Source organism: Polyergus mexicanus, unplaced genomic scaffold, assembly GCF_030449975.1.
Source record: "Polyergus mexicanus isolate NDT 795.1 unplaced genomic scaffold, iyPolMexi1.0 SCAF_19, whole genome shotgun sequence".
Lineage (NCBI taxonomy): Eukaryota > Metazoa > Arthropoda > Insecta > Hymenoptera > Formicidae > Polyergus > Polyergus mexicanus.
The window spans coordinates 290,525-305,944 of NW_027223339.1; the positions used below are offsets into that span (position 1 = coordinate 290,525).

General features: G+C 30.8%; 2 protein-coding genes across 2 annotated transcripts in view; both read right to left on the reverse strand.

Annotated features, from left to right (window-relative positions):
- Positions 1–639: 639 nt before the first annotated feature.
- On the reverse strand, positions 640–5,694 carry LOC138941493 (DNA damage-regulated autophagy modulator protein 1-like). Its single transcript, XM_070311227.1, has 7 exons — positions 5,624–5,694; positions 4,788–4,880; positions 3,714–3,835; positions 3,159–3,385; positions 2,790–2,928; positions 2,303–2,460; positions 640–785 (listed from the first exon to the last, which is right to left on the reverse strand). Exons 2-7 carry the CDS (start codon positions 4,856–4,858, stop codon positions 711–713), a joined length of 792 nt encoding a protein of 263 aa, XP_070167328.1. The 5' UTR covers positions 4,859–4,880; positions 5,624–5,694; the 3' UTR covers positions 640–710.
- Positions 5,695–8,997: 3,303 nt separating this feature from the next.
- The window catches only part of LOC138941489 (uncharacterized), a 62,133-nt gene continuing 55,710 nt past the window's right edge, over positions 8,998–15,420 (reverse strand). The window contains exons 2-8 of the mRNA XM_070311207.1: positions 13,463–13,648; positions 12,735–12,882; positions 12,144–12,420; positions 11,364–11,607; positions 10,908–11,045; positions 10,074–10,367; positions 8,998–9,501 (exon numbers count right to left, since the gene is read on the reverse strand). Of these exons, the coding sequence (XP_070167308.1) occupies positions 9,113–9,501; positions 10,074–10,367; positions 10,908–11,045; positions 11,364–11,607; positions 12,144–12,420; positions 12,735–12,882; positions 13,463–13,648 (1,676 nt within the window). The 3' untranslated portion in view covers positions 8,998–9,112. The remainder of the gene's footprint in view (positions 9,502–10,073; positions 10,368–10,907; positions 11,046–11,363; positions 11,608–12,143; positions 12,421–12,734; positions 12,883–13,462; positions 13,649–15,420) is intronic.

Genomic DNA, 15,420 nt, shown 5'->3' on the forward strand with positions numbered 1-15,420 from the left:
ACTGTCTATCGTCACTTGATTCTTGCGGGGAATTACTCACATTTCCCCTTACAACATATCTAAGTGGCAATTAAATCGGTGCGGTGTGACTTTTTATGCATATTTACCTTTATTTAATAAATATTTATTTAAAAAAATTGGTGATTAAAGTTATTATAACGGAAGTATTGAATAAAGAATTGATGACAAAAGGTAATTTTTACCTCTATCTCGTATTTGATTTATTTTCAGATTATTGTATAAAATATGTTTTATTACAATATTATGAATGTAATAGCGCGCATACATATCATTAATATAGTAAACGTTATAAAAGTGGAAATTGACTGTCATAGTTAAGCCGCATAATTAATCATAATTGATGATATGAGTCTTAAATTGTCTTGTCTGCGCTCGCAATGTATCTAATCTTGCGCTGTTCAGATATGATATTGCAATTCTTGATAATAGCATACTTATCACTGGCTATATAATGATAACGTGACTTACAATTATATTTAAATTAATGGTATTGCTGGAGTAATAAAATTTTTAAGAAAGAGAAAGTCACCCCTAACAAAGCAATGTATAATGATTTTCTTCATAATTTATAATAATTGTCGTAGATATAAGATATATTATATAGAGAGATTGGATGTGTGTGTGCAAGATTAAATATAGCTAGTACTATATATCTAGTGGAAATTTGACAAATTGACGTAGAAAAGAAATTACGTATCTTGTAGTATTGTCGTTTCCGTTTTGTGTGGCATGGCCGTGTTCTCGATTTTATCCAAATACATTAACTAGAACAAAATTATTTATAAAATTAATGCATGAAATATTGTATTATGTATTATTGTCGTAAATTTTATTATCTATAATTATAATATATTGGTCTTTTCATTATCTAAAATTATAATTATAATTTATTAATCACGCGTAACAATTAAAATATACGTGTATATGTGTGTGTTAGATGCTCTATCACTATCACATATAATTCTTCTTTTTAAAGTACAAAATTCTTACGGTTTTTAATAAATTCGAAATTAATTTTTTCTTAACAAGCAAATATCTCAAGATACGAGACACGAGGAGTATCCAAAAATAACCGGAATTTATGTACAAAAAATTAACAGCTTGCCAAAACAATTAATGACCTTCATTATCCTCGAAACAGTCCTCTGCAGCATTTATGCAACGATCCCAGCGCGATTTTAACGATCGAAAGCACTATTGGAAGTTTCAGTGTCTTTATTATATTAATACAGCAATAGAATTTTCAAGTCATTACAGCTCAAGGGGAAAAGATTCGATATAATAAGGGAAATCTAGACGGTATCGCCGAATGTAATAAAGACACTGACAGAGATTGGCTTTTAGCAGTGCTTTTAATATAATGATAAAAAATAAGATTTTGTTATACATTTACAATTATAAATTTTAAAAATTAAAATGTTTTTTTATAATTGTTTTTAAATATAAAACTATATACGTGAAGGTACCCCAAAATAATCGGAATTGATGTACAAAAAATTAACAGTTTGCCAAAACAATTAATGGTCTTCATCATCCGCGAAATAGTCTCTTGCGGCATTTATGCAAAAATCCCAACGCGATTTTAACGATCGGAAGCACTGCTAAAAGCCAATCTCTGTCAGTGTCTTTATTACATTCGGCAATACCGTCTAGATTTCCCTTATTATATCGAATCTTTTCCCCTTGAGCTGTAATGACTTGAAAATTCTATTGCTGTATTAATATAATAAAGACACTGAAACTTCCAATAGTGCTTTCGATCGTTAAAATCTCGCTGGGATCGTTGCTTAAATGCCGCAAGAGACTATTTCGCGGATGATGAAGACTATTAATTGTTTTGGCAAGCTGTTAATTTTTTGTACATCAATTCCGATTATTTTGGGGTACCTTCACGTATATAGTTTTATATTTAAAAACAATTATAAAAAAACATTTTAATTGTTAAAATTTATAATTGTAAATGTATAACGAAATCTTATTTTTTATCATTAAATTTAATTCAATTTTAATCTAATTACTTTTTACAAGTAATAATAGTGATAGCTTAATGATAAATATTAAAAAAATATTTTGATAGAAAATAATTCTTTATTTCTCGAAATTTTTAAAGAATTCAATCGAAAAATTTGTAGCAAAAAAGACATACGGAGCAGCAGTAGGATATCTCACACATACATTGAGTTTATGAAAGAAAAAATTTAATAAACGCAAAGAGCCGATATTCTAGCGTAACTTTTTAAACAACAAAAAATACTACTATATTAATAAATAATTGACGTACCGTAACTACGGGATCTTCGAAATTAATTAATCGAAATTCCAAAACAAACGTCAGAAGAAATGCGCAATAGACTATTGCGAGAATCCATTCGCATGTAGTACTCGCGACGTGCCAGCCCCAACCACCGTCTGCCGGTAGCCATTTCTTGTAATCATTACCTGTATTACAAGTTAAATTCATATTTTATTTTTTACTACTTATTTACTATATAAAAATATCTTGTAATTAAAAATATTTAAACCACCTTATTTTAATTTTATTTAACGGTAAGAATAATTTTTTATTTAGGTAGAAATAAATAAATATATATATATATAGGAGTTAAAAATCTTATGTATGAATACACTTTTTCATTCGTTTGCAACTTTCGACGAATGAGAGAATCTAGCCGTTTTGTATATAAATATTTACGGAATCTCGCTTAATATTTGTTAGATATATAATACAATGATGATTTATAACTTATAACACTAATGTATTTGCTTACCTTGAAATTCAGACATCGAGATATAGCCAGGAATGATCGTGGCAATCGTTAATATCAATGTGAGAGCCGAGAGAATTGCGCGCACATAAACGACAATCGTGCCGTTCATAGCTGGTACCATCTTATAACTCAAATATGTCTAAAACAATTAGTGTTATAATAATTATTTCTCGTACAGATAAAATTATTTTTTTTTTTTTTTAATATAAAGATTATTCATTCTATCACTTCTAACTACTTTAATACCGATTCAAGGATAAATGTTTATAATCGGCATTGCGTCATAGAGTGGCCGCAACATTGTCGATAAGTTAATGTCTTTCGCAAAAATATCCACGGTAAAACATAACGATCTATATTACGATGTACCTGAAAACAGAAATAGAGAGTGCCAGCAGAGAAGCAAGTCATCGCTCCCACCATGTGAGCGGCGATTACGCGAGCCTCTTGAAAATTGGCGAGTATGTCTAGACCGAAACAAGCAAGGATGCCACAGCACGCGGTCACCGTGATAATTCTTCCGCTTACAAGATCACGACCTCTCTCTATCTGCCATTGCAGTACTTGACGATGCCTAATGTAGACGCAGCATCCGACTGTGAAAGTTGCAGATCGAGAATTTTTTTGTTATGTCTAAAGCGAATTTATTTAAAGTCACTTCTCTAGCTCACTTCTTTTTTCTTTATCTTTTTATTATGCTTGTTACGTTATTAATTTTTTGTTTTATTTTATTGCTATTTAAATTATCTCTGTTTTTAAATTTTGTATTATTTAGGAATTTTTTTTTTTTATATTTGTACATATTTAGCAATGAATTTTATTTAGATCTTTTTATTTAGTGAACAATTTTGGAAAAAATCAAAGAGTGAGACAAATATCTAATTTAATTTCCGAAGAACTTTTAATGGTATTATATATACGTACGTAAAAGAGCTGCAATGTTTAGGCATTGCGCAAATATGCAGGATTCCGGTGATAATGTGCCGGTCTCTGATATATAAGGGAATCCAGGCACCACGTGATCCCATTGCACCGATATGGTGTATCTGAAACATGAACCATTCGTAAACTATAAACATGTGACGTGAACAAGTATATAAAACGCTCGCATCATGCATCGACTTTCTCGACCGCTCGCAAAGTTCCTTTATGATCAACTTCATAATTCCTTGCATCTGATATTCGAACAGATATTTTAAAATACAGTATAATCTGTAAAACAATTTATCCCTTATTTCGAATTAATCGAATAACGTACATATTAAGAATATTTATTTCTCTAAAATTTTATTTATCTTTATTCTAAAAAATAAAGGTAAAAAGTAATGATTTAAAAAAATTAAAATAAAGATAAAATTATTTGTATAATATATATTGAGTAGAATAAAATAATAGAATAATAGAGGAGATAAAATTTAAATCAATTAATTTTTTTCCAAAAGAATACTACGTGTATTATATCGATATAAAAGGATATATTCTGTTCCTGATACGGCAATATTGATATAGTATATAATTCTTTTAATCACAATATTATTTTCAATGAAAAACACAATCTTGAAAATATGTTATACTACGAGGATACCATCAGAATAATTTATTTATACTTTTGTCGTTACACTCTGATCATGTTTTCAAGATTCTGAGAATAAATAAAAGAAGCATATTAATTGGTTTTTTCATTAAATTTATTGTCGATAGTGATTGGCATAATCAAATTGGATTTGATTATAAATTTTGTATTGATTTCTCGTATCACATTTAGCATTCAATTTTGGGAAGAAATTATTTATTGACAGTGCAAGCGAGATATAAATTAATTAAAATTCGTTAAAAAGACTAATAATACAAATAGTGATTAGAAAATTAACAAGCCAATTGAAAACTTGGATGATAGGGAAATTGTTTTACCCTAAATTTTGATTTATACTGAAAAATGTATTTGTCCTGGTTTACGTTTGACCTCTATCATTCTCCATTAAAAAATTACAGACTTACGTAATTACGAATGTCACGGGAATCAAGATGAAGAGACTCAATGGTAATACGTGTAGTTTCCCGTACGCCATTCCCGCTTTGTCACCCTCAGTGCTGCAAGATACGGTCGTTCTTATCACGCGTTGTTATCGTGCGGTTCGGTGCGTCCGCACCTGTACACATTCTTCATCGGGATGATCAAGATTGGTGGCGATGCGATAGCTTGGTATGATCGATGGATTGAAAAGGACAACGAGAAGATTGGACTGATTGAAGATGGGACTGGTTGAAGTGACATATATTTTAGTTGAATTCATATAAAAAATTCAGCCAAAATGGCCCAAGAGACCGCTGGAAGACTGTCTGCGTGATTTATAATATTCATTCCATGATATCGAGGGTGGTATTGGAGATAAAAAATTATATCTTTTTTTCCAATTATACAATATATATCGCAGTTTTAATAAATCCCTTGATATATTAAACACACACACACAAATAAGTATAATAAATATAAAAAATAATAAATATGAGTAAATATAGAGTTTTATTTCATTATCAATCAATGCTGTAGGATTATATGAAGCATCGAAAATTTATTACATCAAATCGCTTACCCTCTCTCTCTCTCCTATAATAATAAGACATTTAAGATATCGTTCGAGAAAACTCGATTTATTATTGAGGAAAAATAACAAAAATAATTTTATTTATATATACTTTTGTTTATTAAAATGAGAAATAAGATTTTTTTTTATTGCAAGAGAAATAAGAAAGACAAAGAAATTCATAGAGCGAAAATTTGATAATTCGCGACAATCGAATTCTGCTACTGAAAAAAGATTGTCGACACTTACCTTCGGAACCTCGTGTCAAGTTTTGTAACTTTTCTAAGAATATATTATCACGACTCATGCCACGGGAGCACTTAATCGTGAAGCGCTTTGAAGCGACTGTCCACTATTGTGCTACCTTTTATCATACATACCGATCGCCACGCACACGATTACGTGTTAATTAACATGTGATGCGAGACTATGATATATTATATGCATCCGATATTTTAATTTATTCTATGAGAATATTTCGATTAAAAATAAGAAATAATGATAATATTTGCGTACGCGCTTGATCTTGATATGCTTATAAATAAAATTAAATAAGGATAATTTGACTGAAATTACTTATAATCAAAGGCGTTAACGAAATAAGAAAGATAATCTCTTAAATTAATTATTCTAATCAAATTAGTATTAAGTTGTTTAGTAATTGTTACATATATATTTACAATTAGTTATGGTAGCTGGTTTCTAAGATAATTATAAAAAAGAAAATTTAGAATATATATTTTGAAAATACAGAAACGAAAAATATAGAAAAAGTGTACAATATATAAAATCATATATGAATTCTATGTGTCTTGAAATTAATATAAAAAGTTTAATATCATTTTTGCATCATTTATAACATTAGTTTTTAATACTTTAACATATAAATTTAAGGCTTTTTCTTAAGGCCAAATCCACGTGAATTAATACTTCCTATTTTCAGATTTTAGGATCCTTTTAGTTTTAAAGAGTAGAATTGAATCATTAATCAATAGATGATTCAGGAATATAAATCTTTGAGTGTCATTAAATTAAATGTACGAACGGCCATGTGCGACGTAACGCACGCTTCACTTGAAACTAGTAGGTGGATCAGGAATTCGCAATTAACGCGACGCTATCGACACTACGTTTATTCGAATGGTAATGGGGCCGTTTGGCAATGCTATTTCTAACTCGACCCAATTTCAGATTGTTTCTACTGCTGCACGCCATAACTATCCCATGATAATGAAACATTCATTTAAAATTGGTAGACTTTTCGTTTAGGAAAAAATGAAGAGGAAATCTATATAATCAGGATATTATAAAAAAATTAGATACGCGAATTACATATTTGAATCACATTTTTATATCAACAACATTACGACAATACAATACGCTCAGCAATTTTTGTTTGATGTTATGTTGTCTTATCGCTATGGTACATTTAACAGTTTGTTTTACTTATGAAATAATTTGGTAATGTGGTTATTGTTTCTTGGACGATTATTATATCTACGTACGTTTGTTGTTGTAAACAGAACTCTTTTAGAAAAATTTAATGTAACATTCTTGAAACTTGGCAATATACAATATATATATATTAAAACCAGAACTAATCATAACTTATTTCGGTTTTTAATTCTTTAATTAATTAATTTTACTTTTACTGTTTTTTGAACATTTTTAGGTGAACATGTCTTGTCGCAATATGTGTCCGTTAATATGGCAGTATTTTCTTAATGGCAGTAACTTGAGAGAGTTTTAGTAAAAAGCATTTATTAATATTGGACGCAAGATATGTTTTTTTTTTGGCAAGTTTTAATATCATCTTTTAAATGGCAGTCGATTAGTACATTACTAATTTTTATATTAATTATATGAATAATTATAAAATAATACACGTCTTGTGCACAAAAAATTGTATTTTAAATATCAATTATTTTTATTGCCTGAATGAATTGTTTGCATTTCAATAAAAAAAAAAATCAATAAAGCGTTTGTTTGCTCAGTAAAGATGTAATATTGTTTCAACAAAATCTTAATTTGTATAGATAAATTTTCAAATAGAAAAAATATGATTGCTGTTATAAATATCATAATAATCGGCCGATAATTGCATACGTTTAAAAAATAACTATATATATGGTACATATGGCTTAATATTGAATATATATTTACATTCTAATATAAATAATTTTATAAATAAATAGATGCGTATTGTTAACTGATGTCGATTGCCGGGTTTTATTATGGAGCTAGTCCCGAAGAAAGTCATGAATAATATATACGTAATGCACCTTGCATTTTCATATTTTCACAAGTACTATCGTTATTAAAACCGGACTAGTTTTTATATCTTAAATTAATGTGTCTGCATATAGTTAATTCTCATTTGCACAATCAATTATTATTTACAATCATAACGAAAAAATATTGGTATTTTATTTATGAAAATTGACAATTAATATCAAAATAATCAAATAAAATTTTTAGTAAAATATGTATTTATATATATATATATATATTTCTTTTTCTTTTATTAGCTTTTATTAAATTGTATTAAAATTAAAAAAGTAATTTATTAGAGAAAATAATTTAATATATAAAATTAGATAATCTGTATAAAATTAGATCTTTTTTAAGTGCTCTAAAATTGAAAAATATTATTCAAACATAAATTACGATATATTTGTTTGTCAATACCATATCCACTACGATTATATTCTCAATTTCTTTATCGGTCACATAACAATCACTTGTGAATTATTTGTACCAAGAGTCTGAGCTATTTCATTTGTATAATTAGCAGATACCTTCCATTCTCTGAAGTGTTATAAGGCTTAAAATATAATGTCATTAATAAATCAATTATAACAGTAGATTATTTTTTTATCCTAGACAATGAAATAACAGTAAGTTTAAAAAAAAAAAAAAAACGCTAATGCGAATTAAAGTTGTTTTTATGTGGACGGAGCGTTTTCATGGCTTTTCTCTTGTCGAAAGTCGACGTTATTGTCCTTAATCGCATCGGGAATCAAGTAATCCATGTTATCCGAGTGATTACATTCTCAGCAAATTAAATCATTCAAGTTAGCGTGTCACTACTTATTATTTATGAGTAATTTAAATTTATGATTAACTTAACTACAAATACTTAAGTAGACAACAGAGGAACAAATAGAAGTAATTATTAACTTAAATAAATATTAATAGATTACGTGTTACATGTGCGGCCGGACTAACTTAATTTGTATCTCGTTAATTTTTCAAGGTTTCGCAATTTTCCTCTCGGATTACATTAAAATTTGCATTTAGTAACAATAAAATTGAAAAATTTGATATATATATATGTAGAAATCGCATTTTGTTTCATTTCTTTCTAATGTAAGAAAAATAATATAACCGTGTTTGCGACAATTTTTAAATTTAAATATTGCACAAACATATGCCCAGAAGTTTGACATCTTAGAAATTTGAAATTTTTTATTTATAGGCAAAACGCGTTTTCATGTTCTTAAAATCTGTATAAATTAGGTTTATACATACATATATCTTTTTTTAATTTCATTCTCGTGTTAATTTCAGTTTTAGATTAAGTACTTTACAAAAAGATTACGTTTTAAAAATACGCTATAAATTATGCACGTCTTCTTCTATTTGTAAATTCTATTTTTTTACATTTATTATTTTAGATTTATTTTTTCAATCTTGTCAAGTTTAAGATCAATAATGTTGCATTGTTCGTACTCGGAATTATGCGCTGGCCTCGTCGATGACAGTGATCATTCTCGTGTTAGCATTAGGCGGTACATTCGTGAAACGCCACTTCGATTTAACTTCCTCCTCGTCAGCTGTCGATTGCACGCCGCTAGTCTGACCACAATTAGATTGACCGGTCTTGGATCGCGCCAAGGACCATCTGCGTCCACGGCGATCCATAATAATCGGCATCTCGGCGATTAAATTATTCTCAAATTCTGAGAGCATGAGATAGTTCTCGACCTTGTTACACGAGGTTATACAGTCTCCTATGTAGTCGAGATCCTCTAGTAGATTATCAGGTAAATCCATGTCAGCGATACCTTCCTCCGAGATGCATGTAAGCTCCGGTTTGTTCGCTCCTAAAACGTCTATTGCCTCACCTGAAAAACGGGGTACATAATAATTGTGACGAATATATTACAAGTAATATCTATAATATACCTATGTAAAATTCTTTTCGCACTTTATAATTTGCTTATATATTATATATAGACTCTAATCTCTATATATAGATTAGTAAATCTACATACATGACTATATAGACTTTAATATTGTAGATTCTAGTCTATTAGACTATCGAAAATAAAATATTAATTTATTTAAAAGATTATAAATATATAAGAGCAGTGAAAGGGACTAGAAACTAGCTAGCAAAATTACTATGATGATAGCGTGTATGTGTGTGAGATAGCAGTTACAAACAGATAAATTGATTAATATTAATTAATATTAATAGTATTTATTATATTTTTTATTTTTATTAACAATGTAAATTAAATCATGATGAATGATTAAAGAAATAAGAAGTAGAACCGAATGTGATGTAAATGACATATTATAACGCATTACATAAAATATATAGTGTCATTTAAAGAGGTTTCTTTTCCCACGCGTTTGTTTTTTTTATTCATAAAATTAGAAAAAAAAACAAGATATATATATATATTTATACCTTGTATTGGAACAAAGTCAGCTCCTAGAACGACTGCTGCGGCTGTTGCTCCGGCTGCTCCAGCAGCGGCCACGTGAGGTCCTTCGTTCTCGGGCTCCTGACTGAATGACGGTTTTCGTCGTTGAGGACAATTGTCCGAGGCGCATGTGTGTTTTGTACCATTAACTCTGTGCTTATGCTTGGACAAATTTCTTCTATGTAAATCGATGAAGAAGAGGGTAAAACTGCCAACCAAGACGCACGTTGAGCTAAAGTAGTAGCCAGCTTTACCACCGCATCCCATGTTTATATATCCTACGAATCATATTCAAAAAAAGATTCACACTCAGTATATATAGAGCTTAATTTATAATACGTTTCCAAATACTCCCAAAAATTTATCTTTAAACAATTTCAGTAGCAAAAGTTGACAAAAACTTGCACAGCACGAATCATTTTTTTATATATGTTATAGAGGATACATTCTTAAGTAATACACGCTTTAAATTTTATGGCGATCGTTTTTGATTCCTAGGATATGCAATTTTGAAATATCATAATTTTCGTACTTATTTGTATAATTTTTTTCGTTATATTTTATATGTGTGTTTATATTTCTTTTGTTTACATTTACTCGTTATTATGTCATTGTCATGTACGCTTAAGGATTACTCTTTTTACAATATATATTAAAAGGAAAGTGAGATCCATGCTGTGTAAATTTTTGTCAACTTTTATACTAATTTTGTTTGCAAGTAAAATACTCAAGTGATTGCAATGAATGGAAAAATATATGATAGAAGGTTTGTGCTCGTTGGAATGCACGAGTATAATTACGTAAGCTTTTCTTATTACCCGATATTGGCACTCCGATCGCAATTGGTATCGCTTGAGAGCATTGGACAAAACCCCATGTTCTAGCGAAATTCCGCGCCCTCACTCTTTCGTACGTATACATCTTGAGGCTATAATGATAGCCACCGCAGAAGATACCTACAAAAAAATCAGCGTTTTTTTTTTATTGCTCGTAATATGATCTCGAAATTTCTTTTATGATATGGGATAAAGAAAAAAAAGACGGATGTTTTATGATCTTCGTTACTTTGAAGAAAGAACAATGCGATGTTTGATCAATTCAGAAAAATTATCACAACTTTATTTATTATATCGTATATATATTAAATCGAGAACATACTTGTTATTATCACGTCAAGAATTATCTAACGTCTTTTTGTCAATTCGACATTTCTCACCTTTTTTCAAAAAGATAGAAGATTTTCTATTAATTTTTATATAAAGGTTTCACTTTACCATAAATCCACGCAAACATAACGTATCCGTGATAATTTCCTTGAACGGCGGTGAGAGCGAGTATGCAGAGTCCGCATACGAAGACGGCCGCTTGTGTGAGATATTGGCGGGCTATTCTGCATTCGACGCTGCGATGAACAACCAAAAGACCGAATGCTACGCAGCCGAGAGTCCAAGCGAGTCCAAGATAAGCTTGCAGCAAAACCACTGCATCCCCGAGACCTTCCTCCTCGACTTGATGCGCCTACACAAAACAGATCATTTATTTTATGCATTTTAAAGATTAAAATATACGTATATCGATAGAGGGGCGGAGGGGCTGTTAATATTTATTTTTTACGGCTAATAATTAGAAAATATGATTAAAAAAATATATATATATACAAAAACAAATTATGAATTTCTCTTATTTTAAATAGCAATTTGATTATAAATTTATCGTGTATTGTTTTTAAACAATTAAAAATATAATTATTAGAAAAGAACAATGGTATAATGATCAAATCTTACTTTAACTGTATATAGAATATTTAATTGTATATAGATTTATTTTTTTGCGATTTTAATGGAATTTTCTATACATCTGTATAATATAATTTAATACAATAATATATTACAGTATTTAATACAGTAATATTGTAAAATCTGTATTAACTTATAAGGAATATTTTTGTGAAAAATCGTATTTTACGCAATTTATTATCGAATCGAGAATAAGCATAGAAAATGGATGCGGTATGTGCTGCGTCAGTTTTTTTTAAATACACTTCTCGTCGTTACCAGATAAAATATCGGTGTGTTGATCCCAAACGCCGAAATTCCGGTGGACACTAAGAGAATCCTCACGGTTTTACTTTTCAAAGTGCTAAAATCGAAAAATGGTGGCCTGTCGTCGGCCTTGTTTTTATCCTTTATTTTGCGCTTTTGATTCTTTAAATGTAAGATTGCTCTCCGTTGGGGATGGTACAGCGAAGCGCTACGGTAAAAAGTGCCAAGGATGAAAGTGAGAAAAACCACTCCGGTGACAGCTTGAAGACCGAGTCGCCATCCGATTTTACTGTAACAAAAAAAATTTCTCTATCTATGTTTTGGTTGATTTCTTGGTGATGTCCCAATTACAAATATTATGCGATAATTAATCATAATATTTCGAAGATGAGAAAAAATTTATGTGAGGACATCGATTCTTAATAAAAATATTCATGGTATAACTAATATATGGTAGAAGTATTTTTATATATATATATATATATAAAGATTATATAATTTAAAAAATATAATAAGTCTCGCGTTTTGTTTTATCCGTTTGCTTATATTGTTGACATTTATTAACACAAGCCTTTGACGTTGTTTTGCTATGATTTAACTTACGTAATCGCTCCTTTTATAAAAGCAGACATGACCGCTATACCCAAACCGCTTCCCGACACGATGAAAATTTCGACCAATTCTCTCTTCCTCTTGAAATACTGTGCCACCATTAGTGTGCTGCAGTCTCGCGTCATTCCAACTCCTATCCCTGCGTGGATGAAAAAAAAGATCGATGGTTCAAATATTCGTAGCCATTTCAAATTTTTTTATAAAATCCAATAACAATTTTGTCCCTTTCCTATCGACTATTCTGCACTATCTCGAAATTATTACTTATATTTAACTCACATAAAGTTTCACGCGAAAGGAAAAGTTAGAGTGAAAAAATAAGTAAAACTAATATTAATATTAGTATAATATTAGTACAACTAGTAGATGTAGACGAAAAAAAAAGACGACAATAATAATTGTTTGGCAATGCAGGGTCGCAAATTGCGATATATACATATATTTTTCCCATAAAATATTAAAGAATATAGTTTACTATATTATCATTAAAATTAAATTAAATAATTATTAATCAAAATTAACGATACAGATGTCAGACGATATCAAGTAGATTAAAAAAAAAAAGAAAGAAAGAAAGAAAGAAATTTTATAGTCGATAGTTTCGTTTATCCATGAATCTCATTATCTTTACATCGCTCTCACATTATAGAAAAACATCTACGGCTGCACCATCGCAAGTAGTCCTCCGGAGTCTCGTTATCATTACGATCTTTACTCACCGACCACAGTGCCATAGCTGAAGAACAATTGGTGGAACTGCGAGGCGAAGGAAGTGAAGAGACAGCCGAGCGCGGTAACGAGGCCGCCTAAAACAGCCGTGACTCTTGTACTTTTTCTTCGGCAAAACGCTATCGTCACCGGCGACACCAGCAGGGCGACACCCGTCGACATTGCTCCCAGCCATCCTGTAACGAGAAAACATCGTGTACAGGTATTGTGCAAACTTTACTTAACCGCTGCGTAGACGACGACTTCTAGATAAAAGTAAACGAGCATGATTACGAGAGGGAAGGATAACAACTTCAATTGTTCCATACAATCCTTTTCCATATTGCCTAATAGTGCAATATTGCAGATTTTTATTAGTACTATAGAACATACATACATATATATTGTATTTATCTGTACGCAACGCGATGGAATTAATTCCTCTGCGGAGAGATATTTGACGGGAAGCCTCTTCGCGGAGTTGTTATTAACTTTTTACGCCAGAGGCATATTTGTTGATTTATGATCCCGAAGGAGATTCGATTCTCTCGTAAATCGTCCGTAATCTGCTCCGTAATATAAATGTCAAATCACGCATGGCAATTTTAAAAGGGTCTCCATCTTCGTCACATCATAGATAACAGATCGCTACGACCAGCACCCGTTTCTCATTTTGTCGGGCATATTGTCCTCGATTATGTTGCTACAGTTGATTATGTCAACTATGTATTTCATTCCATTCTCTTACTCGTCTGTCTATTTAAAATCGACACAGACCATCCATTCTCGCCATTTGTTTGACAAACGTCAAACGATGTCTGGCGAAGTAGCCTGGTGGAGTCGCGATTCGTGGCATCACATTTTCCGCGTGGATTTTCGAGAGACATGTCAACAGTAAAACGAATTCGCTTTACGAACCGTGTGTATCGTGGCGATAGAATCCAACAAATTCTTCTCCGATGCTTTACGATCGGAGGATAAACGGCGATTGGCAATGTGACCACGGGGAATGTTTGCTTACCACATCGATTGGTTCGCTACTTTTGGCATCGTTTATCGTTAGTGTTTGAAAATAGTGGAATAATAGATTTATACATCTTAGGGTGCATTTAATATTTAATAAAAATCTTTTTTTGAGCATTAGATATTTAAATTTGTCAAACTTTTTCCTCTTATATACGTACATTTTCCATGGAATCATATTTTTCTTCTTTCTTTAATTTTATTTACTTCTCATACTATCTCCTTCGTCAGCATGAATTGAGTGGGTCACAATTTTCGTCTAGTACATTTCCAGCCTGCGGAAATGGATTAAATATCCAGCGGTTTTGTATATACGATACTTCCTTATAAGACTCGCGATATGTATCGTCTAACATAAGTAAGTTATCGCCATACCCTAGATGCGCGGCAAGTCGGAGCCAATAAGGTTTACGCGCTGTCATCCATCGTTTCTTAAATGATTTATGATAGTCGCAGCATCCAAAGAATCTTCGGAAAGCACATTGACGCGCTAACGAATACGTACATCCTCTTTCTTGCTTCTTCCTTTTTTTTTCCCTTTTATTCTTGCCACGATATGTTTAGCGCGTCTATCGCAGCTATGAAATCTTATCGATAAATCGCGTCTGAGGACGGGATAAAGCCGCGAATACCTCTTGCATCTACTTAACGCCGAAGTAAGCGGAGGTTCACACAACGTGCAAACAACGATAGCTTCCATTTTTGTAATCTATCATAAATCAGATATAAGCACTTTCTCATAAATAAAAAAAATATATATATAAAATTATCCATCTATCGAATGTGTATTATATTGTATACACGTACAAAATACGTTTTCTATCGCAGGTCCGTACACGTGACTGCTCTCGCTAAGACGCCAATTAATACGATAGATGAACGAGCACTCGATTGCGTCGCTAAGACCGTTTTAATTACGACACCGGGCTATTAAGCGAACGCGATT

Bases quoted from the DNA above. Each gene is read 5' to 3' on its own strand.
- LOC138941493 (XM_070311227.1), bottom strand. From the start codon at position 4,858: ATGGCGTACGGGAAACTACACGTATTACCATTGAGTCTCTTCATCTTG. The intron at 3,836-4,787 runs GTAAGTCTGTAA...TTCATGTTTCAG, and splicing joins CCCGTGACATTCGTAATTAC to ATACACCATATCGGTGCAAT. The intron at 2,929-3,158 runs GTACATCGTAAT...TAATTGTTTTAG, and splicing joins CTCTCTATTTCTGTTTTCAG to ACATATTTGAGTTATAAGAT.